Here is a 27,913-nt window from a genome sequence, read left to right as displayed (position 1 = left end):
GACATTTTGGAGGGGCACGGTTGTCCCGTGTCGGTAGCTGAGGAGGAGGGAACTCGGTGTAAACGGACATCACACCGCGCTGCCACGGGAAGACGAGAGACCGAGAGACCGCGGCTGAATACCCCCCCCCCCTTCGGCGGTTTTTGTGACGGATTCCGTGCCCCCGGTTCCTCGGAAGATAAACGTGTACGTGCTGGAGGCTGTCAGGGGGGAGTGTTTCTTTTTTTTTTGTTTTTTTTTTTTGTCCGTTTTCCGCTGCCGCCCCCCCCCCCCCTCCCTCCCTCCCTAAACGCACGCACACACCGGCCCGGGCCAGCCGAGGACTCCCAATTCCTACCGGGCATCGAGGCTGGCACACGGCGGGGCACCGACAGCTCTCTGCCCGCTCTGTCTGCCCTGCTCCTGGCTCTCCGGTGGCGGACTCTTCCCCTCCCGAGGCGAATACCGGCGACCCGTCGGCTCTGCTCGGTTTTCATGTGAGATCAAGAGCCGGATCGTTTCTGTCTAAATGATATTTTGAAGTTTCGGATCGAGTCGTGCTCAGGGGAGGCTACCCCATAGCCGCATTTCTGTGCCCTCCTGCCCACGAGTGTCGGTAAATACGGAAAATTCAGCCTTAAATGTCTTTTAAACTAAAAGCCACGCACGGCGGGAATTGATCACATGCGGTTTAAAGGCAAGTTTATCGATTATATTTCTGGGTGAAGGGTTTTAGTAGTGCCAGTGTTAGCCTTAGCTTTAGCTCGCTACTTGCTAACAGGCCACCTTTAACCTCAACCGAACCAGGAAACTGAATCTTGATCAGTGATTTATGCGCGTGTCACCAGCCTGAGTGAGTGTGATTCAGATATTGGCTCGGTATTGATTATGGTCCAGCGGGCTGCCTCCTTTTTGGTATTTGGCTGTTAGTTAGCCAACAGTGTGCTGTGTCTGCATAAAGTAAACCAAAGTTTGTGGCTCTGGAGGTGAATTGAAGCAAAAGCTGTAGACACACACACACACACACACACACACACACAGATTAGCATCTCAGACACAGCAAATAATGGGGCACTTGTGGAGTGCAAAGGTCAAGTGGTGTGAATTAACTTCCTTTTTTTTGTTTCCTGGAAGTTGTTGTGACCCCTCTGACCTGTGAGGGGAAAGGTGGCTGGTGGTCAGATGACGTCTCAATGCTCCAAGTGTGTCGAAATCAAAAAAAAGCATTTAGCATCTAGTCTGCCATGACACACTGGAACAGTTTCTAATTTGTGTGTTATTGAGTGTCTGCATAAACACACACTTCACCGTATTGGTACTCTTTGGTGCGATTGGTGCATTTGGTTTTACCTGCGATTACTCAGGGAAGGTTTTCCTCACACACACACACACACACACACGCTTTGTCGTGCTCCACTGGGACACTTGTCAGTTCGGTTGCTTGCTCAAAGCCACTGGATTTGCAGATGTTAGGGAACACGCGATGTGTTGGGAGTTCCTCAGTTTGTATTGTTTTATTTTCCAGCCAGTCTAGAGGTCAAAATCTAACTCGTAATCCAGTGGTGGGCAACCCATGATCCTCAAGGGCCACTACCCACTGCTCATTACCTGCATCATGTGTATTCGGTCAATCAGAAGGTGGAAGATAGCATCTCAGATGAGGGGGGGGGGTGGTATTGCAAATTGATGTCTTCCTGCTTCTGATTGACTGCACACACACCAGTCGGCAGTGGTCAGTGCAGGTATAGTTGGAGATCAAACAGGGCACTGGCCCTTGTGGACCAGGTTTGCCCACCCCTGTTTCAATCATAATCCTGCTGCTCAAAACAATGCACTTAGGCACTGTACCATGTTGTGATAAGACCGTAATCCATGTTATCACTGGGTGTACTCATTAATGTAGGAGTAATGTATGTAAACAAATCCTGGATAAGACCCAAAATGCATAAAGGAAATAGCACCACTTCATTTGACTTAAAAACTGCATTGATGTAATCTATATTGATTTCTTTACATTGTCACAAACTGTCAGGATAACCAAGTCGACGCTGACTTAGTTATGTCAAAATGTTTTTTAATTTTAACAATACAAGTAGGAGAAAATGAAAGTAATTGATTTACTTGGGTGCTAATAGTGTTTTAATGTGATGAGAGTGTTATTCAGATCAAGCTGTACAAAGTGCTCCCAATCTAATAAACAGTATCTAATTGTTTTTGTCCAGAATAGGGTTTCCTAATTAATTAAGTATTAATGGAAGTATATTCAATAAGTACACGTAATAATATTAGCATTTAGGCAAAAATTGAAGTATCTTATTCCAACTGAGTTCTCGCTGCTGTAGAAAACACAGAGAGATGCAGATAACAAATGTTTTTTTTACTGTATTTTAACCGTGAGTGCAAAACCATTAGTCCAGAATGTTTAACATTTACAAATAAAATTAAACGGTGTCAATGAAATGTGTACCACTGGAGTTGTAAATAGACATGCTTTATATTTCAATGCTTGTATCTATCAAAATTAATTAGTTGCTATAAACTGAAAAATTAATTATGGTGAAATGCTGATGGCCCTGTATTCTCAGAGCTGCCCTTAGGTGGGCGTTAGGCAGGAGCCCTGGACTGCTTTAGTCCACTGTTTTCAACATTTGTTTTTCAGCTAGGAAGAGTTTATTGAGCATGCTTTCTCCAACACCCTGCTTCCACTTCTGTTTATTGTTGGCCAGGAAGCACTGCACTCAAAAGAGCTGGGATTTAAAAGAAGAATCCGTGTCCAGATGTTTCTATTTGGGGTTATAATTTAGTGACATTACATGCATACCAGGAGTTAGTGTATTTTTGTTAAGAATTGTGATGTAGTTATGTTGTTGACCTTACTTTCCCTAAACCTGGCCTTTTCAGCAACCACTAGAGTGGATTGTTTTTGTGCTGTATACCAAAATGTGGGGTTGAAGTAAGGTTTTGCAACAAGAGACTCTGTCATGATGTATCATGCATAGTTGTTCACATAATACTAAAGCTGCCGCCACCTACTACAGCTCAAGTTCAAGGTACTGCTGGTACTGCACAATGAAGGCTCTGCTCTGCTTTGGCTGTTCCCCCTTTGGACGTCAGTGTGAAAAAGTTGCTCTAGAAAATGGTTTTAATTTAATTTGGTCTTTATATTTCACAGAGCATCAAACAGAAGTTGCATTTACCTTAAAAAAATAATCTATTGCTATGAAACGTTTTGTGGCTGAGCTTAAAATTGCAAAGTCAAGAAAAAAGTAGCCGCTGAAGGGACGAATTGGTAGATGTATTTGAACTAGCACCTTCCTAGTGTTTCTCATAGGTGTATGTGGTCGAGGTATTTTTGTCCTGTGGCTCTTTTCACGAAGTTTTGTTGTTGAATGTTTTTTTTCTCTCTCTTCTTAAAGACTAGTTGTGCTGTGAGTGAAATGTGCTGCCATTCAAACTAAGTCAGGTCGGATCTAACAGTTGGTGAAAACCGTCCTGTGGTAAGAACCAGCCGAACATGGCCGACTCCAACTGGAGGGCCTGGAGTGAGAATTTATCAATGACCTGAGGGCGACAGTCACAACATGCAGTAAATGAGGTTTAATGAAATTAACACACAGCGACACACAGCTTGTCAGCCAGCTTCCCAACTGTATTTATTCCGTTTTTCATTCTGTGTAATTCCCTATGAGGAGATGAATTTCATGGCTGATAAGCCCTGACCAGTCTGCCTGTCTGTCTTCACCAAATGTTGAACAGCTGAACACCCGAATATAGTGCTGGGCAAAACAGAAATACGTCTTATTTAGCATTTGTCACTGCAACCACAAAAGTGCTAAAGATAAAGTACTAAATTATATTTTTCCCTTAATTATTTGCGATTGCAGCTGAAGGTTTTTGCTGTATTTGGACTTGCTGTTGTCATGCAGTCCTGTGTGATAGATTGAGGAATGTCTTCACACATCCCAAAGGCGACTGATACCTTTCTTTTTATGTTTGGGTTTGTGGAGAATTTAGAAAAGTGCATATGTTGTTCTAGTGCAAATTATTATTTGGCAAAGTTGAATCAAAGTAATTGATTAAATAAGAAAACTGCTATAATCAACAGTTTTAAGGAAAATAATGAATAAAAGTACAAAACATTTGTGGTTCCCTGCCCCACTGTTGTTTTTTTTGTTAATGCAAACTAAGTCTAAAGAAGGAGGGAAGTTCTAGGAACTTGCATTGGACAGTGTGTGCATGTACTAAACATACAATCATGAAATAATAAATACATTGGTTGACGATGAAAGAAGCTGACAGAGGTGCAGCAATGAAGCAGAAAACTGTGGATACAGTAGCTGTTGACAGTTTACTCTTCTTTTCTGTCAAGCAGAGCTTGAAGGATGAATGAATTATCTTTCTTTCCCCCGAGCAGCTAAATTGGTGGGCTGTAGGGAAGCTATTTCACTGAGAAATAGTTTCACAACTGTTGGTTTGTTTATATGTTGTGAATAACGTCTTAGTGGCTCCGTCATGGTCTCCCATGGGCCCTGGAGCAGTCTTGGGCCAGGCCATAAACAGCACGGCTTCAGACAGTTCAACAGGGAAGTCTTGGAGTTAGAGTTGCCGTTAATAACAGCACACATCAGATTTCTTTTAATGCGTGCTGTTATTGACTTCCAGCCTTGTGGCGTTGCATAAGTTTACATCTACCATAATGTTTATGAGGGGAACGATGTAGCAGGCTGCTGTTTAGATTAGTAGGTCCTACGTGCAGTCTCCCTCCCAATGGAGGAACGAGGCTAATCACCATCGTATTGTTTCCTATTAGTGGTTTGCTTTGGGTTGTAGGGTGGGAGGGAGCTCAGCATCATCCACTCACTAGCAGCTACTGGCCAAATAGAGCTGAAGCTGTTTGTATGTCCACTAGGCTTGTTCCTCGTCCAGCCGCTGGGGGCTCATGATCTTGTATAAAATGCGTTTATTCTGTAGGCCTATGACTCACCTTTGTGCTCTCGTCTGTTTACCTGTGCTCCATCACACATGGCATTACAGTAGCTCTATGAATATGTCGTGCATGTATAAACAAAAGCAAAGGGTTCACTCAGAAGCAGTGTAGTCGCACCTTTTTACATTTTTCATTGATCTTAGCGATTGATTCCTTATTTGGCGGCTCCTTCGGTGTTGATCACAGGCTTCTTTATTGGGCAGTGACGAAGACGAGTGAAATAGATTCGTTATGTAAGATTTTGTTTTGACTGGGAAGGAATGACAGGGAAATAAAGTAGGGCAAAAACCACCAAACAGTTTATTAACTGTGAATTAGATGTAATGAAACAAGGTTAAGAAAAAAGAGAAGGATTGGTTACATAACTGTCGCTGGTGGCCCAAAATTCTCTTTCATTCCAAGTTCATTTGGAACTTAAGAGTTTTAAATTAAAGTTGTTTACCAAATGCTTAATTCATTAATCATCATACACTTTACTCATCCTGTTCCTTTATTTGAAGTCTCTTTCCTCTATTCATTTCTGTCTCGTCTGCATTTTCACATCTTCCAGTCCTTTTTTGTCCTGTGTCCTTGTCTCGTCGCTCTTTTACTAGTTTCATCACGCTTCCACATCACCTCTCTGATGTTTTGCGTTTACTGATTTCTGACTCTCCTCATGACCTTCCCTTCAAGTCACCTATAAGTCATCCCTTCATCCTGTGTGTTACTCTGTCCTTCTCTCCATTCTTCTGTCCGACATCCCATCCATCCCTCGCTTTATAACCATTTAATGATCCCGTTATCTGTCTTTCTGTTTCCTGCAGACCCTGTGGTGCTGGGCAGAGCGTTATGGCTCAGACACTGCAGATGGCGATTCCTAACTTTGGCAACAACGTCCTGGAGTGTCTGAACGAGCAGCGGCTGCAGGGACTCTACTGTGATGTCTCCGTGGTCGTCAAGGGACATGCCTTCAAGGTCCGAACACACTTTCAACTGTGATCAGTTTGTAGTCGGTCACAAACTGCTTCACCGGGAGCTGCACAACGTGGCCACAGTACAACACTGTTGTTGACTACCAAACAGCTGCATGGCTCTAATTGAACTATTCTTTGTTTTCTAGTGATATCTAAAATACGTAAGCATTATTTTCAAATCTTGAAAAGCAGAAATTGTGTGGAAGCTAAATAATATATCTTTATTCATGATAGCTTTTTTTAAACAAGAGAATCAAGAGAAAAGAAAAAAGAGAGTCAAAACTGTACGGCTACATGTTTAAATCATTTCCATTTTCGTGCCATGTTGTGCAGCCTCGGTAACGTGTTGGTTTGATTTTGTTCACTGGCTGTGGAGGACCAGGTCTGAGGCCTAGAGTAGGGCATCATTATTCCCACAGTGAAGGTATTGACCAGGTTTTGGTCAAAATCAATTGGTAAGACAGGAAAATATAGTCTAGGTCAAAAATGGCCAGACGCCCACTTTAAAAAAGCTCAAATAGATTTTTCTGAGCTCCCTCTGGCCTCTCTTTCACAAGGAGCATAAATCTTTGGCATTGCCATTGTTCAATAGAAATTCACTTTATAAAGCCAAGAGTTAAAAATTTCCTGTTTTTCAGAGGTTAATGCAAAAAGCTGTTCTGTCTCCACTGCAGTTTAAAGAAGGAAAAAAAAGTGAGGTCAGTTGTAAATGTTTTTTAGGCTCCTGATTTGCTGTGTTCTCATGTGTGACTGTGCACAGGAGCACGAGCCAAGGTATGCAAGTAGTAAAATATTGAAGCTGTATTCTACACTGTTCAGGTGTGTTTATATGTATCTTGATATTTACACAGCAATCAGAGTCATTACATTTGCTGTGATGCTGTTTACACCTCCAGGCCCACCGTGCGGTGCTGGCAGCAAGCAGCTCCTACTTCCGGGATCTGTTCAATGCTGGAGGAAAGAGCTCAGTGGTGGAGCTGCCCCCGGCTGTGCAGCCACAGAGCTTCCAGCAGATCCTGGCCTTCTGCTACACAGGACGCCTCAGCATGAATGTTGGAGACCAGTTCCTGCTCATGTACACCGCCGGTTTCCTCCAGATCCAACAGATCATGGAGAAAGGCACAGAGTTTTTCCTCAAGGTAACCTGATAATGACGAGTTAGTGCAGTAATTTAAGACTTTCATAAAGATTAATCCAGATTGAGGACTGCTGGTGAAAAGATAATTGTTCAGTGGGAAATTTTGTATAAATATAAAAATTCTTTTAAATATTTTGAAGTCATGGCTGTAAAATGAACCAGATAAGGAGGAAATAGATTTTTATGTGCTCCCTCCATGGCACCTGTTGTGACATTATGCATGACATTATGCTGTCATGGGGCGTCTGTGTTTGTTTACACATTCATGTGACTCAAGAATAATTGAAACATGGTACTGACACTATAGGTCCCCGCTATAGTAGCAGATCTGATTTGATTAGATTTGAAGCGCCATGCTGCATAAATATGCATATTGCTGGAGAAAACTGATCTCCCTGAAAGTAACCCCTAAACACCCGGTTAATAAGATACCCAAATATGATATGTGTTACTTGAAGCATGAATCAAGCATGAATTATAATCTTTGCCGCTGAAGGATGTGTTGAGCCGTTTGCTGGGCTTAAAATGCAGGTTATCAGTCCTTGTGGGTTGTGTACTCCACCAGGCACTTTGGCAAAGCACCACTGAATATTGGAAACTTGAGTTTGATTCTCAAAATCAGACTGTCTTGTAGCAAAACTAAAGTAGTTAAATATGTACAAAAGAAGACACACTTGCCTTTAAGGGTGTAAGTTTGTCGTGCGTGTGTTGGCTCTAAAACCTTTTTCTTTTATATGCACACATTTTGCACAAAAACACACAAATAGCTTGACTCTCCGAGACATTTACTTTATTCACCACGTACTTGCTCCTGTAACTTGACTGAAACAGAACAAATTAGCTTTTGTCTGATTGGCTGCAACTAATGAATATTTCAATTATTAATCTAGCTTTTAATGAATAATCTATTGATGGTCTAGTTTTTAACATGCAAGAATAAATATAATGATCAGCGGCACCACAAGATTGTCAAACCCAAGGAGGCAACACCTTCAGTTTGCTTATTTTAACCAGTTAACAGTTTTAAAGATAAGATTGTCACAGAAAACAGAGTCGCTCCTGACTAGTACTACTCTGTGAGGAGCAGTTTTAGCAGTTTTGTTTGACTTGCAGATAATGATGGACGATGTCTCACTACTTCCTGCCACTTTGCAAATTGAAGCCAAAATATTGCAAATAGCCAGATTGCCATTTTGCTCATGTGATGCATTTTGAAACCAGATTCTGCACACTGGCAACCAGATGTTGACTGCACTGACAGTAAATGATCTGAAATAGATTAATTTTTATAACTTATTAAAAACAAACATTTCAGAGAACTGACCACCTGTACACAAATCGGCTTAATAATATCTACCTAAAATGACCAAAACCAGCTTTGGGGAAAACGTATTTGATTTGCAGGTTGATGTTTTTTAAATTTGCCTTGCACATGGTTTATGATGCATGCTTCAACCAGCCTCCTTGCAGTGGCTTCAGCGGAGCTGTCACGTTGTCCATCTTTTAGCCTGTGGTCCAACTCGTCAGTGCAGCTCTAATTAAAACACCTTTTCTGCAAAACCCATCTAATAAACTAAACCTCCCGTTTTATGAGCAGGTGCACAGTAACATTAAAAATGAGCTAAAATTAGCCTTTTCTTTGACAGCATTCATGAAATGTGTGGTCATAAACAAGTTTGAGTAAGGCCAGACATTTATTTATTTTATTCTCTATGCAACAGATTTTCAATTTGTTCATGTTTTTGGAGATTTGACACCCAGAACTATTTAGAATGGGTCATTATGACTTTTAAAACATGAACTGAAAACCTTTCGTTATTCAATTGAAGGCGTAGTGTGAAACATGATCTTGATCCTTATTAATGTGCCTTCACCCCCAGGTATCCTCTCCAAGCTGTGACTCTCAGGGTCTCCACACTGAGGAGACCCCGCCCTCCGAGCCCCAGAGCCCCGTCACTCAAACAGTGGGAGGGGGTGGAGCCAGCATCGTTGCTACAGCCGTAGGAAGACCCGCCTCTTGTCTGACGCCCTTACCCCTGGTGTCCAAGGTGAAGACGGAACAGACGGCCACCACACCTCAGCCCACCCCACAGCCGCAGCAGGTAAGATCTGTCTGCAGCATTCAGGCTTTCTTCTGTGTGAATTATGTGTGGTCTGAAAAGACGATAAACGTTAATGCTATTTTTAACAGTGCGTTATGATTGTGTTTTTTTTTTTTTTTTTTTTGTTTGAGACTTGAAATAGCTCCACCTAGAAACATTTATTTACAGCAGCTGAAGTAATGTTTATATCTGAAATATCACATCTCAGGGTTTTTCAGGTAAGGACATGAATTACTTCTGAGGTCAGAGGTCATCATTTACATAGTGTGCGCTTTTAAGAGTTTTAAAATGAGCTTTAATATGGAGAGACGGGTGGAGTTTGTGTTTTTATCGTGTTCCTATATATATATTATTGAGGCTGTGGAAGGAGCACAAACTGTAGTAAACACTTTTCTCACTTCACTCATTGTCACATTATTGAGCTTAACTAGAATGACCTTTCAGGCTTTTAATGTATTAAATTTTGGAGTTTTATATTGCAAAGAAAGTGATATTAAGAAAACAGAATTTGGCTCACAGACAAAGGTCAAGATCCCATATTTCACAGGCCTCATTGGATATTCTGAAAATTGACTTGTTCACAGACTTAAACAATGAGTAGAGGATTCTTTATAGAAAAACAGTCAAGTCAGGCTGTAAAAGAAAAACTGAAGAAGTAAATTTCACATGATTAATTCAGAGGAACGCATCTGTTGGCTGCTCAAAAATAGTTGCCATTTGATGTCAGGTGCTAATCTGCATATCTACACGTTTGCTACAGTCCTCACTTTTGGAAGAGGGAAGCTACACTGTGGGAGCAGTGTTATCGTCACGGGTTTTTGATTTAGACAAGCAAATATCATCAGTTGCACAGATTTGTGAGTGACTGACCCAGAAAAGAGCATAGTGTTAACATTCCCGGTTGTTTGGCAGATATTCAGAACATTCAACATTTGTTACTTTCCAAAGATAAAATCTGAAATGTTGTTAAAATTGATGATGCAACCAGCAAGTATTTAGCAGAAATGTAAGCTTTTTGTGCTCAGTCTCTGTGTTACCTCACTGAGCTTTTATTTCTCCTGTGTCTTTGAGGATCCTGCAGGTAGAAAAGCTGTATATTAATGAGACATTTAAATGTTACTGTGTCATAAACGCAGTGAACGTGGGGAGCTATATGGATTTATTTGCCAAAGACTTATTTCACCATCACCTGGCATTTATCAAGTGAGCAGGATATTGAATCTCAGTACTCCTTGGTAAAGGTTGAGTGGAATCGGACGGATTCTGGCTCATCTCATGATTTGTCACGTTACTTGATGGTTTTGTAAACAGTTGGCTCTCTCCTCAGATACGTGGCCTTTGGTGTGTGAATTAGTGTCTGTGCACCTCCACTAAAACATGCTCCTAAATTAATAACGGGAGTTACGGTGTAGAGTCAAATAAGAGGTCGTGTTATGGCCCAGGATGTCTGCTGTGTACCTGACATTCATTTCTTTGATGTTACATGTGTTGGATTACATTTGTTCATAGTACTTTGCTGGTACTTAACCAGTATTTCTCCATCCTCCTCAGCAGGAGGGCTCTCCCTACTCTGTGGTCTGCACCCCTGTGGCCAAGCGGCTGTGGGAGGGGGGCAACCGCGATGGGGGAGGGGGAGGAGGAGGGGGAGGTGGAGGTGGGATGAGGAAGGCCGCACGCTACTCTTCCTCCTCCTCCTCCTCCTCGTCCTCTAACACTACTACCCAGGAAGCCTCTGGGCGCGGACCTGCAGCCAATGTGACGATGGCGGGCGGCGGCATCGCCACGATGGGAGGACTCAACAGTAACCACAACAATAACAACAACAATGGAGGGACCCCCGAGGGCACAAGCCCAGGCACACTAAGCATGTACACCAGTGACTCGCCAATCAGTTACCATGACGACGAGGAAGAGGACGACATAGCTGATGAGAGCGCTGAAGAGCAGTACAGACAGATCTGCAACATGTACACCATGTACAGCATGCTGAACGCCGGAGCAGCAGGTGAGCTGTGACAGCAGGTGAATACATCAGTGTGTGAGTTCATTTCAAGGTTACTGTGAAGTTTTAGTCTTCTGATCTCTGTAACTCTCGCTGTAGCGTGTTTACCGGTGCGATTTCTGGAAAGTTTGTTTACCTGAACTTGTCAGGATTGACGGATGTTAAGGAGGATGAAATGTTCAAGACGCTGAAGCCACTGAAAGCTGTGCATGCTGCCTTAAGCGTGTGAATTTAGAGCTTATTCCGTCAAAAGTTTCAGGATGATCAGGTGGTTGTTTAGAACTAAATATTGAAAACACTGATGAATGAGCAGAACTTTATTCAGAATGCAGTGGAAATGTGCACATAAAAAGTTTCTTGCAATTAACATCATAGTTTTGTACCACAATTTTTTTTTTTTTTTTACCTGTTGTTTAGTCCAGGGGTCATCGATGAGGGTCTAAGAGCCAGGTTTGATTTGAAAACATGGATAGACAATCTGTAAGTCTTTCCACTGGTGTCAGAGAGCCTACTTGACCTCCATTCTCTAAGTTCTACTGACGAAAGTATAAATAAAAACACTTCAGGGTGTGTGCTGAGGAACTGAATGCATGAATGGAGGCAAAGAAGCACTCTGTGCAAAGTGGAGTGTGTTTGTTTGTGTGTTGCTCTCAGCTCATGGTTTGAATCATCTCACTTACAGTTACATACCAAACATTTTAAATTAAGGGGTTATGTCATCTACTGATGTTAATTGATGGTAATTTTGTAATTGACATATGGACTTTAATTTGAGGTGAACTGGTTTTTATGTGCATGTGTATTTGGAGGGGAAGAGCTAATTAATAGTGTAAAAGCCATTATTTAGGTATAACTATGTGTGGTTATCAGCTCTCACTACGTTTTTGGTATAAACCACAATATAACCAAAATGTATCATCCTCCCTCCTCAGTGGTTGGGGAGCGGGTGGAGGCTTTGCCAGACTTGGCCCCAGACTCCGGCGGAGGGCGGGGGGGCAGGGCTGGACGGTCCCGGCAGGACCTGGCGTCACTGCCCGCCGAGCTCATCAGCCAGATTGGCAACCGGTGCCACCCCAAACTGTACGAAGAGGGCGACCCGGCCGAGAAACTGGAGCTGGTGAGCGGCACCTCCGTTTTCATCTCCCGTGCCCAGCTCATGAACTGCCATGTCAGCGCCGGCACCCGCCACAAAGTGCTGCTCCGACGCCTGCTGGCTGCATTCTTTGACAGGTCAGTCTCCACCGTGTACTAACTTAACTATCAAACATTTGCTTCGTCAGATGTGGAACGTGGTGTGTGGCAGGCAAAGAATAACATCGATTTGCTGTAGAAAGTTCTGCGAATGGCAGCTGCAGGTTATCTTTTTTATTTTTTATTTTATCAATGAGATTACCATCCGAGCAGCAGGAAGTACCGCATATTGCTTCATGAACCCCGTCCAGAGCAGCTAATAACTATGACTGCATGCCTCAGGCCTTAATTACCTGCCTCGGGCTTGATGCATTAAATAACTGGGGAGGAAGACATTTATAATTAAAGATTAAAATTGTGGTTTTCTTCTGTTTTTTTTTTTTTTTGTTTTTTTTTTCCCATCCTATCACCCAATGCTACCATCTAGTTAGGTGGTACAGTATTACTGTAGACTGTTATGATTTTCTGCCTGATTTTTTTTTTTTAATTGAAATTTCTATGCAAAATACAGGTATCTTTGACTTTTAACTTACATTTGTGAGATTTTAGCAGGCAAATAGAAAGAAAATGTAAGCAAAATAACCAAAATACAAGATAAATTATCCATAAAAAGGAGTTAGTTCTTTAACTTAAAAACATATACTGACAGAATTATGTTGAACTTGCTGTTCTAAGCATGTATAGCTTGTGTTAGCTCAGGGATGGAGGGACAGGCTGAGGGCTGAAGTTCAGCGACAAACCTTCAAGTTGCTGTCAGTGACTGTTGTCTCACCTCCAGGCAGCAGAAAGAAGATCTCCTTTACTGTAACAAGGTTGAAAAAAAAACTAAAATTAGATTTAGGTAGATAAATGCATTTGTGCTATGAATGTGTGTGCTATATTAATGTCTTATTGTCTTATTGTTTCTGTCACACCATGAATGATGATAAAATTACATTCGTATCTAATTTAGAGAGGGGGAACCCACATGAGTCAGGGGCTATTAATTCACTTGCATATCTGATACATGAATAGTGAGAGTTCAACTCTCAGTGACTGTGCTAGTTTTTGCACAACTACAGCACTGAATCAGTTCAGGTCGTGTGTATGAGACGTCACAGGGTCACATGTTTTTTAACGTGTGTGTCTTCTGTATCAGGTTGTTTTGTGTGTACCTCCTGTTGTGGATGTGATGGGTGTGGGTTCTTTGTTTTTCCCTTGCTCAGGAGCACTCTGGCTAACAGCTGTGGAACTGGTATCCGCTCTTCAACCAATGACCCCAGTCGTAAACCCCTGGACAACAGAGTGCTACACGCGGTCAAATGTGAGTCAGATACAGATGCTCTAAATACTGAGAGATGCAGTTTTTCTGCTTTAGCCTTTAAATGTGCATCATTTTTCTTCTTTCCTTGCTTTTCTTTGCCATGTTACACTTTTTCATCTTATTTGATTTCCCTTTTCGTCCTCCCGTCTCTTCCCCAGTCTACTGCCAAAACTTTGCGCCGAGCTTCAAAGAGAGCGAGATGAATGCCATCGCCGCGGACATGTGCACCAATGCCCGCCGTGTTGTCCGCAAAAGCTGGATCCCCAAGCTTAAACTGCTGATGGCCGACAGCGATGCCTACTCTGCCTTCTTGGCTGACAGTGTGAAGATGGAGGCAGATGCGCTTGGGGCGGAGCAAGGTTTTGACCCCGCCTCCCTGGAAGCCGTGGCGGCGGCGGCGGCAGCAGCTGCCAGCAGTAATGAAGCGGGAGGTGGAGCCACGCCAGCAGACACCCTCCAGGGGGCTGGAGGAGACGGCAGCACTTTGTTTTGAGTGAGTGACCAGACTGATGAATGGACAGATTAAGGGAGGGAGGGATGGCATTTCTCTGGGGCGATGGGCCACTGTGGTCGTAACGTTGTCACTCCTCCCCCAGATGCCATGTTTTTGGGGATCTGTTTCTTCTTATACACCTCTTTTTGGTTCCGCTTTCCTTCCTTGGTGTGTCCACATTTCTCTCTCTCTCTCTCTCCACCGCCCAGAACACCTTATTTCAGGTTGTTCCCCCTTCCTTTTCCGGTGGAGAGAGACAGAAAGACTGAGAGAGGCAGCAGAGGACAGAGGTTGACAATATCCCCCCCACCTCTTCGTTCCTCTGCAACCTTTCGAGACCTCATTGTTTTAGCATTTATGTTTTTTATTTTTTTTTATAAGTGTGTACTATCACTAAGGCCCTTTCCCTCACCTTAATCAATCACAGACATTCCCTGGGGATGGGTGGGGGGGGGGGGATCCTGTTTGGAGAAAGTGATATTTCCTTCCCCAAACTCCGGTAACACTGTTGTCTTGATATTGAATGTATGCGTGGTGAAGCATCCGAACTGCAGCGTTGTAAGTCGGTGGAGGCTGAGTGAGATTGTACAGAGCCCTTTTTTTTATTTGTTCTTTTGCTTTGCTTTATTTCATCTGGGTGGCCAGATGTGAGCTTGTCTGAGAGCACGGTGTTGATGAGGTCAGGGCTTGAAATAAATATTAATATGTATATTGGCTTGGCTTATGAGCTCCCTGACCTCAGCCCAACCCCACCGCCCCTTGTGTTTAACTGACCCAGCAGTGGCTGGAGAAATGCTGGTGAGTTCTGACTGGCAGAGTGATGGCAGATGGGAAAAGATTTGCATAAGTAAAATCTTTTCCATGCAATCTCGCCCACCTTTTAGACCCTTAAACAAACAAAAAAAATTCTGTTTACTTTTTCTGTGTTAACTTTTTCTTTGTGTGTTTGTTGCCAAGGCTCCTGAGGGAGAGGAAACTTGTTACCAATAATTGTCAAAGAGTTTGCGCGAGATAAATGCACTGTGTTATTTTCTGCGGCAAGAGTACAATCGAACTACGTTTTTGTATGTTTAAGAAAGAGGGTGGTTTTATTTAAAAAAGAAAAATCTACAAAAAAGAAGAAAAAATACTATCTGAAATCCAGTTTATATCCGTTGATCACCAATTTTTTTAAAAATCTGAAGGAAAGTCAAGAAATATCCAAAAGCGAGTTCCTGCCTGTGTGTGTGTGTGTGTGTGTGTGTGTGTGTGTGTGTGTGTGTGTGTGGATACAGCGGCAGTGTTCTTTTGTTTTCAGCGTGTGTTTAAATCGTTTTCCCTGAGAATATTCACAGCCATGCCCATTAGCAGCACAAGTTTCCTCAGGCTCTGTTGCCTGGATGTGTGCTCGCCTGGCATGGACAAAGGTGCTAATTCAAGCAATGGTACATGGCAAGGAACACAGCTCTCTGTGTGTGTGTGTCTCTGTGTGTGTGTGTGTGTGTGTGTGTGTGCGCGCGCAGGTGTGAATATCTGAACGGCCACACAGTTTGTGCGTGTGCTGCAGCAGAGAGAGAGAGAGAGAGAGAGAGAGAGAGCGGGAGGCCAGACGGCATGTTTTCACACACGCTTGGTCAATTCATTCACCCATCACTGCGGTGAGCACACATACACGCTAATATGCATTTGGGCGCTGTCAGCTGCATCAGATACAGTACAGCAATGTGGGAATTAAAGGGGAATTACGCTGAAACAGACCTGAGAGGCTGCTTTCCATTACATGTAAGCGTTTAGCTGAGATGTGTTTTGTGTTTAATGAGGCTACGGTAGATCCGATGGAGGAAAACCTTCACTGCACTTGATGAAAGTTTCATTTGTTGGTTTGTCACTTATGTTCCTGAGGTATTTGAAATGTTTAAAAGCAAAGCTGATAAATATTTGAAATCATAAAAAATTGTTGGCATAGAAACAACCCTGAAAGTCATAATGCAGTCATAATCGCCTTTCATACTTCAGGTAGCTGAATGGTAGCTTTCAGGAAAAGACAAGAACATGGAACTAGATCTTTGCTCTTTAGAAACATTGACCTCCAGATCCCACAATAGAGCTGAATACACTCACCAGCTAAACCCTGGAGAGGGTTTTGCTCTTGTTCAGTTTGACGTGAACACAGGAGCTTCAGGTCGTCGTTTTGATACAGTGCCAGTGATGTTTTTAGTTCTTTGTGCCATTGTGTTGTTCCAAACATACAAATCTTCCTTACATCAGGTTTCAGCTTCAGTTTGACCTCAGTCTCAGTCTTTTAATCAGTCCCAGACAATCAGTATGTAACATCAGCTGTTCTTATGACAGACCCAACAAAAAAAGAGTGTTTGGTTGAAAGACGTAATGAAACCATCAGTGTGAAAAAGACTGAAGCAAAGTTTGCCAATTGTTTTTTTTGTTATATATTCAGATAAACGTGCTCGGTGCTGTGTGTGGAGCCCTTTAGTTTGTGTTTTAGACAGCACCCATATTCAACATTAATCTGCCACAGTTTCAGATAAAGTTAAACTCTTTTTTTAGTCTGATGTCTGGGCCAAAGTACAGTGATTTGTGTTCAGTGCATCCAGGACACAAAAGGCACTTATTAAAGTTTTGACAAATGAAGAGAGAAGAGCAGCGTGAGTGCAGCTCAGGTTGGTGCTGTGAAGTCTGCAGCGAGTCATGTGAGCCACTTATCAGTCCCTGTTTCATGAGAGAAATTTAAATTTAATCTTACTAATTTAAAAACTGGGATGTTGATAATGGTGCGGTTCAATTTTATGTTCTCAGTTTGTCCTGAAATATATTACTGATGCTACTGAGTCTGTATTAGAACCAGGTGGATTTTACTGCACCCTTCAGTTACCTTACAGAGTCAGATGTGAAATTCTTTACCTGAGCTGGCTCTGTTTTACCACAGATTATTAGGAAACTAATAACGTCTGTTTTAAACCAATACATTCAAAATAGATGCGGCTGTATCCAGAGATTTGTTCTTTTACTTATCATTGTTCTTTTGTGTAACGGAAATATAAAAATATATTTTGTTGAAAGAAAAACTTTAAATGGCACTAGATCAAAGTTTTACTCTGCAGCCCTGACTGTTCAGTCTGGACACAGTTTTCATTCCCACTTAGGTTTTGAGTGATTATTAAAGTCAGAAAAGTCTTTGGGGGACACTAAACTGTGATTATGGAGGTCAGTAACCGGTGAGCACCAACCAACCGTCCTAGTCAGTGTGTGATAACTGGCCACTGGTCAGACCAAGTGTGTTCTGAGAGTAGATTCGTCACCATTTCTTTCCACATGAACCACAGCTACTGCAGGAGGCAGGAAAAAATGGTATAAAATGTGCCAAGATGGTTTGAAAAGGAAAATGCATTGAGTGTTCTAATTTGAAATAATCCAGCTGCTACATGACAAGCTGCTTACATCCACATTTAAAGCATATGTTTTTATTTACCATTTCCTCTGCGTATCTGCCAGGACCGACAGACTTCTTGGTACTTTTAGAGCAGTATTTGCTATGAAATTCCCAGTGGAAAAAAAAAAAAAGAATCATATCACTTTAATTCCAAACAAGAAAGTAAGTGACGTGTTAAATATTTGTCCTGTTATAGAAGAGATATTTGTGACACAGGTGTTTTTATGAATATTTAGACTTTTTGTTGGTTTTCCCTTGTTAATGAGAAGAAACCTCAAGCACCTTATTGCCAATGTGTCGTCAGAAACGAGAAAGTGGATGACACTGAACTGTTAGACGTCGCTGTCGCAGGTTTATATCAATGTTTGGTTTTTGCAGCACAGCTTTACGTGTCAAGTGTCCATGGCTCTCTAAGGAAATGCATTGACCTTGTTGCGTTAATTAATGATCACAGAGGAGGATCACATTTTGTGATTAATCGCTGTTTACAAAAGAGAAAATATTCGTTTTCATCATTGTCACAATCGCACAGCGGAGCTGCCTTTTTAAATAGTGTCCAGGTGATTCTGCTCAAGGAAATTAGCAGCAGACCTGGCAGGGCAATCGTACACAAGACGACCAATGAGTGTCCAGCAAAAAAAACAAAAGAGCTTGCCCCACAAACACACACACACACACAGACAGACCCTGAAATCAAAGGGTCTGTTATGAAACCATCTCTTAGGTGAGACAGAAATAACGCTGCACAAAATTTTAAGAATTGAAACACCCCAGAGAAGAAGAAACTCAGCAAGTTGTGTAGGTCAGTGTTTCTCTTACGGCCTGGCTTTTAGAGAAAGATGTTTACGTGACAATTTTTAAAAAAAAGTTTGTTTTAATATGTGTATTTTAATGTATATCAAGTTGATATTTCTTTTGATAAAGGATTTCAGTCAAAGAACCCGTAGTCCTGAGACTGAGCAGCTAAAGGGCAGAGGAAGAAATGGGGAGGTGGATGATGACTGGGGGGCGAGTCACGCCCTGCTTCACCTTCTATTCTGAAGCACATGGTACTATGAGAGGAGACGTAACCAAGTTCAGTGACTGAGGACAGATGTGGGAAGAAGAAGAAAAATGGAGGGAATTAGAGAAGGGGGGAGGGTTGAGGAGACAGTTTGCGCGTTATTGTTTTGTTTTCCATTCTTACAAATCTTTTGCCAATGCTTTCTGTAAAACCGCCGCTTTAAATGAGAGAAAAATGGAGAGAGATCGAGAGGGAAGAAGAGGACAGCCTGAGCCTCCCTAGAGAGGAGGGACAAATGTGGAGGGGGGGGTGGCTGGGACGCTTGGATGATTTGGTGTGAATGCATGCATGCATACTGGTGTGTGTGTGTGTGTGTGTGTGTGTGTGTGTGTGTGTGTGTGTGTGTGTGTGTGTGTGTGTGTGTCTTGTTGCAGGGTGGGTTTGTGAGCTGTTTGCAAAGGCTTTGTGTGTGCGCATCTGTGGGCAAACATAATGCGTGGGTGTGTTTTTAATGTTTGTGTGCATCTGTGTGCATATTAATGTATGTATGCAGTGTTTTTTTTTTTTTTTTTTTTTCCCTCCTCGCTTCTCTCCGTCTCCATTTATGGCATGTTAATGTCTGCCTCCTCACTCGAAAGAGCTTTTGACAGTGGTTGCGTGTCTGTGTGTGTGTGTGTGTGTGTGTGTGTGTTGCGTATTGCGCATGCCTATGCCAGGCTGGGTCTGCGTCTCGATCTATGTGCTGCATACCTGTGTGTCTGGCTTCATGCAGCAACTGCGCATGTCTGTCACTGTGTGGGTGGTTTGGGTGCTCAGCTCTGTAAGGTCTGTATATGTATGTGAGTGTGTGTGTGTGTGAGTGAGAGAGAGAGAGAGAGAGAGTGGGTGGTATGTGTGCAGAGGTTGAGATGAGTGGCTGTTTGTTTTTGTCTGCCTCAGAGAGCGGCATACCTTTTTTTTTTTTTTTGCCCCCCCTCTGCCTTACACACACATCTGCAGTCACATATCCATAATATCCACAGCAGAGTCTATACGTCTGTGCCACATGAAGACTGCAGATGTGTTGCAGTCATGTTGCACATCATGGCTGCAGCTCTGCTCTTCCTGGATGAGAGCTTTTCTAGAAAATATCATTTCAATTTCAACCAGATTTCAGACAAAGCAGAACATAAGAGCTTCTGTCAGCTGGTCTTTCCACATTTCTATTTTTTCTATCCTACAGAGTCCTTCCCTAAATGTCCTCTCGCTGCCTGTACTCCTGCACGGGACAACGGCACAACTACACCCAGGACACAGGCACTTTTTCCCTCCATTTCTCTGCCCCCGCCATTTCTGTTCTCTATTTTCTTTGTTTACATCTCTCGCTGTCTCATCTTCTCTTTATGTATACATTCTTCTCTCCCCCTTACTGTCCTCCCAGTGCCTCTTCCTCGTCACCACACACACACACACACACACACACACACACACCAGAAGCAACTAAACAGTGTTGGTCCCTTGTTGCTTCATTACGTGAACCATCATTTTCCTTCCACCGCTGCTTCTTTTCTGCCGACTCCATTTTCTTCATAGAATGCAAATCCCTGCCAAATTCTCACCCATATATTGTATCCCCTCTGTCTGTGTGTGTGTGTGTGTGTGTGTGTGTGTGTGTGTGTGTGTGTATGCATACTTGCATTTCCATCTTTGTAAGGACCATTTTGAGCATAATTCTATTGGTATGAGTCTTCACTTTTTCAGACGCTTGTTTGAAGGGTAACACTTGGTTCTGGGGTTAAGGTTAGGGTGAGGATTGAGGTTAGGCTAGTTGTGAAGGTTAAGGTTAGGTTAAGGGGAAAGGGAATGCATTATGTCAATGAGTGTCTTCACAAAGAAAGAAGAAGTACTGTATGTGTATGTGTGTGTGTATGTGTGTGCGTTTGCTGTCTACAACAGCAGGTGGGGGTGCCAAATATGTTGCTGCATGTGTGTGCGTACATGTGAGCTGTTCAAATGCAAATAAATGTATATAGGTACGTCTGTCCAGGCATATCAGCACTGCGTGTGTGTGTGTGTGTGTGTGTGTGTGTGTGTGTGTGTGTGCGTGCAGCCCATCCCCCTCTCATGGGAAAATTGTGTGCGATTGTGGGATTTTTGTGTTTATTGCACCTTTTAATAATCAGACTTTTGATGAGGGAGGTCTATCTATCACTCTATTCCACTGGCTGCTGTGGCCAACCAATCAGAATGTCCGTGAGGGACGCAGCCAATCATGAGGCGAATATCGACCAGTCTGTTGAACCAAGTGACCAAGTGGGGTTAAAAAATAATTATGATCATCCTAGACTTGAGCAGTGAGGGGAGGAGAAGGAGGAGGAGATGTTTGTTAAAAATCTCCCTGGACAGATCAGGCATTGCGGCAGTCTGCCGTCACATGAGCGAAGCCACAATCCAGACAAAGACACAAGAGAGAGAGAGGAGACTAATGACAGGGAGGAGGAGGTGATTGTCTCGCTCTGGCCGTGCCACAAAGATAAATACCTGGGCGCTTGTTTATTTATGTAGCATGGCGTTTTGCAGAGGGGTGGGGTCATGGGCTGAAAGAACACACTCCAGATTTGCCTAATTCCTTTAAAATGACCCCAGCAAGACAAGTAGCCACTTAGTGGACACTTATGAGCATCCAGATAAAGAATAAAGCTTTTAAAGCTTTAGTTAATACTTGTCTGGAAAACAAAGAAAATGTGCCGTAGATCTTTTATTTCCACAAAGCTGAAATTGCACTAATATCAGAAAATGAGAAAAAGATGTTGTTTATGTCCAGAAACACATTTTGCTGAATGTTTTCCCCCGCTGTCCTTTAAAGCACTGCGGTATGATAATGTGAAGACATTGTTTCTGCAACTGTAGAGGTGATTTGGCCTTACTGGCTGTTAATCTGCCCTGCTGTTGTCAGTGTGTATCATGCTTAGTGAACACCATCTATAGTTAAGAATTACCAGCCTGGGAAAAATGGATTTTTAAGGCTGACATTCAGAGGTGGTGTGGATACATCATATTCAATCATAGTGGTTCCCAGCCTTTTAATCGAACCCTAATGTTCCCTCGTAAGATCATTTCATTTTAACAAATGGCCACAGAAGTTAGGGCTGAGAGGATTAGCTCATGTATTTAGCTGATTGGGAAAGTTATTTGATAATTGATTAATGGTAAAAAATCACTTGATCCGGCTTCTGTTGTGGATTGTGTGAAGGTTTGCTTGTTTTTTTTTTTTTTTGTTTTTTTCATGCAAGGGTGTGAAAATAAATGGAGTAACTGGTAAAGAATATATGTGACTTGCAGCCCTAGTTAAAATTATCCATAATTTCAGAAGACAAGTAATGTAAATCATTTTATGTGTATATATATCAGAGTTTAGTTTTATGATGTGGTGGTTTAGATCAGCTCATAGTCCCGCTGTTAGCTGAACGAGGGCTTTAATCTTTAAATGCTGGCACAAAATCACAGTTGACATTGAAGGTTTTGTCATTTTGAAAAGTAATTTTTTGTCCCTGCACATTTCAAACAGAATGCAGAAGCTGTGATTACAGAGGGTCAGAGCAGAGCCAACAAGTTTGTTGTCTAAGTTTGAGCTGCTTGTGTGTTCTCCTGAGGCCTGGGGCTGTCCACTGGGCTCAAACTGGGTTTCACATCCATGAGTCTAATGATAAATTTTAGAGAAATTCTACGTACGTTGAACCAGCACAGCGAAAGTTATCTGGTCTTTTGTCTGTCTGTTTCACTTCCTCTTGGACTTGGAGGACGTTACGAGCCAGCAGCCGAGTGCTACTGAGACGAGAGAGGAGAGAATGATTTTCTTAAAGACGATTTGAACACTTCCCCTGCCCTTCAAAAACGGCAAGAAAATAAAGAGTAAAACTGGGTCAGCCCAAGCTGCATATCACAGAATAGCATCTTCTTCTCTGATATATAAAATGTACTGGTGACCTTTGACTTTTTCAAACTTATCACACATTGTGGTTTTTGCCTTTTTTGTCGGGCAGCTAAGTCTGAGCACAGTTTTATGACTAAAGGTTGAAAGGGGCCAGAGCAGATGTTTTTTTTCAGAGCGATACAAGTTTTGGTCGTACTTTTGGAAGAGCTTTGTAAACATTTCACTTTTTTTTGTTTTGTTTCGTTTTAGATGAATTTTCGGTTGCTCCGTTTGTGTTTTCTACATTTGAGCTAGTGTACTGTAGTCCTTGAAAGTTATTTTAAAGGAGATGCTACTAATAATTCAACATTAACACCTGTAGAGTTGCTACGTTGTGTAAAAACATGACAAAAAGAGAAGGTGGAGACATGATTAGCTGTAAAATAGTTTAGAGAAAGAGAGCTACATATTTTTGCATTGCAATTGTTGTATGACTGAGGTGCTGCAGGCGGGAGGGTTGAGGTTTGGGGTTTGAATATTGGACCAGAGATTTGGTTTTTACTGTACTGCAGCTGTTGTTGGGACGGGATAAGGGACTGCAGAAAGCAGACGGACAGACACACTGAAACAGATGGACGATCAAAGCAAACAAACAAATCAGTGTTGGGCTTACTTCATTTTAAGGCTACAAGTCTGAATGTCTGTTTTTTAAAAAAAAAAAAATGTCTTGATGGAAAAAGTCTTACCTACAATTGTCTTGTGAAGATTCAGATCATTTTCTTTTGCCAATGTTGCATGAACCTACATTAAAAATTGACCCAAAGTAATTTTACTTGACCTGGTTCCTGGACCAGCTTTTTCACAAAGAATAAGCTAACACTGCTTGAGTTATTTTCTTTAAACACCACCTGGTGGCTACGTGCAGCTACAGCAGCTCAGAGAAGGGGGGCTCAGCCGCTGCAGTAACTGCCAGTGCCACCAGAGGGCAGGATCCCAAGAAGCAGTGATCCTACACAAGCTACTATTGCAATGAAAGAGTCTTGATCACTGTATTCGTCCGAGCACCTTAACAGCGGATGTCTTGAAGGCTTCTGCTGCTTATTTTACAAATCCGACCCAAGACAAATCGCTGCCAAAACGTCCACCTTTTGTGGGCCAAGATGCCAAATAAAGTTGTCAGTAGATTGAAAGTTGCTGACAGGACTTCCAAAATAAAAAGCTCCGCAGCTGTTTGAGCTTTGACCATTCAAGAGTTCGTCCGTCTGTTTTTGTCCTGATCTCCATGTCAGCTGCCAACCCACAGGCAGGGACAAACGTGACAAGGAGAGTGGAATAATATTTTCAAAGAAAAAGCACCTTTGGGCGAGTGCTCAACTGTCCCGGAGAGCCAAAGCCCTCTGCACCTTTCTGAGCATGCTCACTATGTCACTTCCTGTCTGTGGTTTGGATGCTGGTGTCAGAAGTTGGGTTTTTGTTGTTGATTTTTGCGGGGGGGGGGGGGTAAGAGATGTAATGTGAGGGTTGTTTTTGTAAGTTACTTCTTTTTGTTGTTTTTATCTTTTGTACTATTCTCTTTTTATTTTTGAATGTTTTTCTTTTGTCTCTCTCTTTATGGCATTGGTTTACTGTAAAAATGATGATGTGCCCATTGACCTGTCTCCCCCCAGGTGGGAAGTGGGAGCACGGACTGTGCAAACCCACCTCTAAATGGGGTGTGTATGTGTGGGGGGGGTTCAGCTGGGCGAGGGGTACCAGTAAAGGCTGAAGGTTGAAGTTTATTCAAACAGGGTTCCTACACAAGTTAATTCGGATCATTTCTGGCTCTTTTCAGAAGAATCCCAGAAAAATCAGAAAAGTTCGATCACCCAGCAGGTGATTCAGAGACAATCCAGACAAGCACAACATTTTCCACGTGACAAAAAAAGCCAGAGTACAAAATTCACTTTCGACTGACAAGTAACTGAGAATCGGGCAGAAAGTGAAGGAATCATTGATCTGACATCTTTGACATCCTTGCAACAAAATGCTTGTGGTGTTTCACTCTGTCAAATGTGTTGCATGGAAAATGTATTATCTGGACCACAGTTGTATTTCCTTTTTTTATTTTTATTTTTTTAATCCAGTCACAATGTGAAAGGAAAAATCCACAGTTTAACACGTACAAATCACTTCTTTTGGTGTCTTTCCCTTAAAGCTGGATTAGTTTATATTTTGCCCACTTGGGGCCAAACACAACACTGTCCAGCAGTCACAGAGTAACGCTATCATTCCTTAGGTGTTGTGGGTCTGGACACCTGAAGAATACAAGTCCTGTATTCACTCTTTGAGCTCTGGTTTGGGCTCTACCACCTCCTGTGGGAAATATCTGGCTCTTCAGTTGCTAAACGCTTCACAGCTGCTGGAAACAGGATTGATGAGACTGAAATTAAATCAGTAAAGTTGTTGGTTGTTAAACCAAATGAATTTGCTGAAAGGAGATAAAATACCATGTAAAGTTTGAAGGAAGCTTCAGAGTCAGGTGATCATTCTGTGGTTTGTCATTGAAAGTAACATGTTTTGCGTTTACTATACACTTGTTTACTCAGCTGAGGTCCAAAATAATGACTAGTGCAACTTCAATTATGAAAAGTCAAGGCTTCTAAATCCACAATAAAAAAAAAGCAAATATCAGTTTCTATATGAATTGTCGCCCGACAAAACCAGAAATCAAGGCCGTCACAACATGATACTTTCCAGTAATGTAGGACATCAGAAACTAATTTTGTAAGGATATTTAAGTACCTGATGATGCTTAGAAAGAGGGTGGATTCTTCCTGTGTAGGGACCCTGCTGAAAACCTGGAGGAATGTAAGGATTTGTGTCAAAATGTGTGTAAAAACTGGCTTAACTTGAGAACAGAGGAGCGAGGGAAGTGGATGCAAGACTTGTGAATCAAGATCAGAACCCCTGAGGTGAATCCTCATTGTATATCTGTCCCTTTCCATCCCTTCCTCTCTGCTCAACTGCCTTCATCCTGATCTTCCTCATCTTCCTTGGCTCTGCAGCCTGACCTCATCAACCCTCGCCCGACTCTTTCCCCTCCTCGAGTTCCGCACGTCTCTTTTCCTGCTGTTTGCAGGGCTGTAGTCTTCTATCCAGAAGCATTTACTCCACTCTTTCCCAGACCTCTTCCCGACACACCAGAGACAACATACATACTCTCTCATATATATATATATATATATATATACTGTATATGTATACATAAATACAAAACGGGCAAACCTCTAAGATGCAGAAGCTCGCACTCACACCTGCAGACTCTCAGGACGTGTTGCAGGACGTGTGCGTGCGCCTTCGTGTCACTGATGCAGTTTTTAAAAAAAAAAAAAAGTACCAGTTTACCTCGGGAGCTCTCAGCCATAGCAGACCTTAATCCCCACAGATATCTCAGTGCTGCGAGCAGCTTCTGAACTGCTGTGGCTGCCGTTACAAAGCAGGTACATACTTTTTTGTTTTTCAGGAACAAACCTGGGAGCCTCAACAGAGAGCTCTTGGACCATTTGAATGCGTACAGTGCAGGGTTTTTACAGAAACGGGACACAAATCGAGAGTCCATGTCAACACAGTCTTACCTCAGAATCATATTACGTAACGGGGGGGGTGGGTGGGGCAGGGCTTACACATGATCATAGCAACCGTGAATGACTATTTTTTATTCCTTCTCTTCCTTGTCTCTGGTGTTGTTGGGTGAAAATACTCTGCAGAACTTTTCTTTTTCTTGTTTTTCCACTATAAATATATAAATATATAAACTGTACATTATGACATAGAAGCACTATTGAAGTTTGATTGTTAGATGTGCACTCGCAGCATGAGGTATTATTCTTTATTCTTCATAAACCAGAAAAACGAAACAGTGAAATAGCAGCTTTTGGAAGTAAATGAAAAAGGATTAAAAAAACTAAAACAATGCAGTAGCATCTGCTGATGTCAAAGAAGATACCCGACCTCACCCCGTCACACACACACGTACCCCCAAGACCCTGCTGTTTAACCTGCTCTGCCCCCCCCCCCCCCATCCAACAATCGCCCTGAAACCCCCTCGTGCCACCCCCTGCCCCACCCCGTGTACATGCCAGTGTTTTCCCCATGTGTTCCAAGTGCCAATAACTTTGTGAATTCCTAACTGTGACCCAGTAATAAAGATTATTGCACATTAACTACTGTAAAGAGAAAAAGAAACCAGACTGATTAAAAATGAGGAAAAAAGCTGAATATCTTAATAAAAGGTTTGTAACAAACAGGACTGACCTTACGACTGTGTTGGGTCTTTATTTACTTTGGGTGAGATCTTGATCCAAGATTCCCTCCAGCCTGACAGCATCAGATGCACATGTGTTTACATTTGCCCCAATATTTCACTAGTAATCAGAACAACAGCACAATCAGAATAAAAACCCAACATGTAACCAGCAGAATCGGAACAGACACAGAGACATGTCTCCATTTACCCCATTTTCTTGCAGTCAAACGTTTGGACATGTTTTCATTTGCCCATTTTCATCAAAAGTTTGGACATGTCTCCATTTTCCCCTTCTTCCAGTCAAAAGTTTGGACATGTCTCCAATTTCTTCCAAAGTTTGGACATGTCTCCATTTTCCCCATTTTCTTCCAGTCAAACGTTTGGACACGTCTCCATTTTCCCCATTTTCTTCCAGTCAAAAGTTTGGACACGTCTCCATTTTCCCCTTCTTCCAGTCAAAAGTTTGGACACGTCTCCATTTTCCCCATTTTCTTCCAGTCAAACGTTTGGACACGTCTCCATTTACCCCATTTTCTTGCAGTCCAACGTTTGGACACATCTCCATTTTCCCCTTATTCCAGTCAAACGTTTGGACACGTCTCCATTTTCCCCTTCTTCCAGTCAAAAGTTTGGACACGTCTCCATTTTCCCCATTTTCTTCCAGTCAAAAGTTTGGACACGTCTCCATTTTCCCCATTTTCTTCCAGTCAAACGTTTGGACACGTCTCCATTTTCCCCATTTTCTTCCAGTCAAACGTTTGGACACGTCTCCATTTTCCCCATTTTCTTCCAGTCAAACGTTTGGACACGTCTCCATTTTCCCCATTTTCTTCCAGTCCAACGTTTGGACACGTCTCCATTTTCCCCTTATTCCAGTCAAACGTTTGGACACGTCTCCATTTTCCCCTTATTCCAGTCAAACGTTTGGACACGTCTCCATTTTCCCCTTATTCCTGTCAAACGTTTGGACACGTCTCCATTTTCCCCTTCTTCCAGTCAAACGTTTGGACACGTCTCCATTTTCCCCTTCTTCCAGTCAAAAGTTTGGACACGTCTCCATTTTCCCCTTCTTCCAGTCAAAAGTTTGGACACGTCTCCATTTTCCCCATTTTCTTCCAGTCCAACGTTTGGACACGTCTCCATTTTCCCCTTCTTCCA

At 42.4% G+C, this 27,913-nt stretch overlaps 1 protein-coding gene across 2 annotated transcripts; it reads left to right on the top strand.

The window, feature by feature from the left end:
* Positions 1-313: 313 nt before the first annotated feature.
* Positions 314-26,767, top strand: nacc1b (nucleus accumbens associated 1, BEN and BTB (POZ) domain containing b). 2 transcript variants are annotated; one of them, XM_026304240.1, is made up of 8 exons: positions 314-476; positions 5,770-5,920; positions 6,816-7,058; positions 8,938-9,159; positions 10,714-11,164; positions 12,094-12,391; positions 13,558-13,655; positions 13,814-26,767. In XM_026304240.1, the coding sequence occupies exons 2-8, from the start codon at positions 5,795-5,797 to the stop codon at positions 14,146-14,148; spliced, it is 1,773 nt and encodes a 590-aa protein (XP_026160025.1). In that variant the 5' UTR covers positions 314-476; positions 5,770-5,794; the 3' UTR covers positions 14,149-26,767. The 2 variants fall into 2 exon arrangements, with proteins under 2 accessions (XP_026160025.1, XP_026160024.1); XM_026304239.1 differs by having other exon boundaries at positions 10,711-11,164.
* Positions 26,768-27,913: the final 1,146 nt, after the last annotated feature.

This window comes from Mastacembelus armatus, chromosome 1, assembly GCF_900324485.2.
Source record: "Mastacembelus armatus chromosome 1, fMasArm1.2, whole genome shotgun sequence".
In the NCBI taxonomy this organism is placed as follows: domain Eukaryota; kingdom Metazoa; phylum Chordata; class Actinopteri; order Synbranchiformes; family Mastacembelidae; genus Mastacembelus; species Mastacembelus armatus.
The sequence above is the reverse complement of the archived record's forward strand: the minus strand, read 5'-3'. Positions and strand labels throughout refer to the sequence as shown.

What these genes read in the sequence shown, in the direction of transcription:
- nacc1b (XM_026304239.1), top strand. Translation starts at nt 5,795, where the DNA reads ATGGCTCAGACACTGCAGATGGCGATTCCTAACTTTGGCAACAACGTC. An exon ending in GCTGAACGCCGGAGCAGCAG is followed by an intron (nt 11,165 to 12,093) that starts GTGAGCTGTGAC and finishes CTCCCTCCTCAG; the next exon opens with TGGTTGGGGAGCGGGTGGAG. An exon ending in CTGGCTGCATTCTTTGACAG is followed by an intron (nt 12,392 to 13,557) that starts GTCAGTCTCCAC and finishes TCCCTTGCTCAG; the next exon opens with GAGCACTCTGGCTAACAGCT.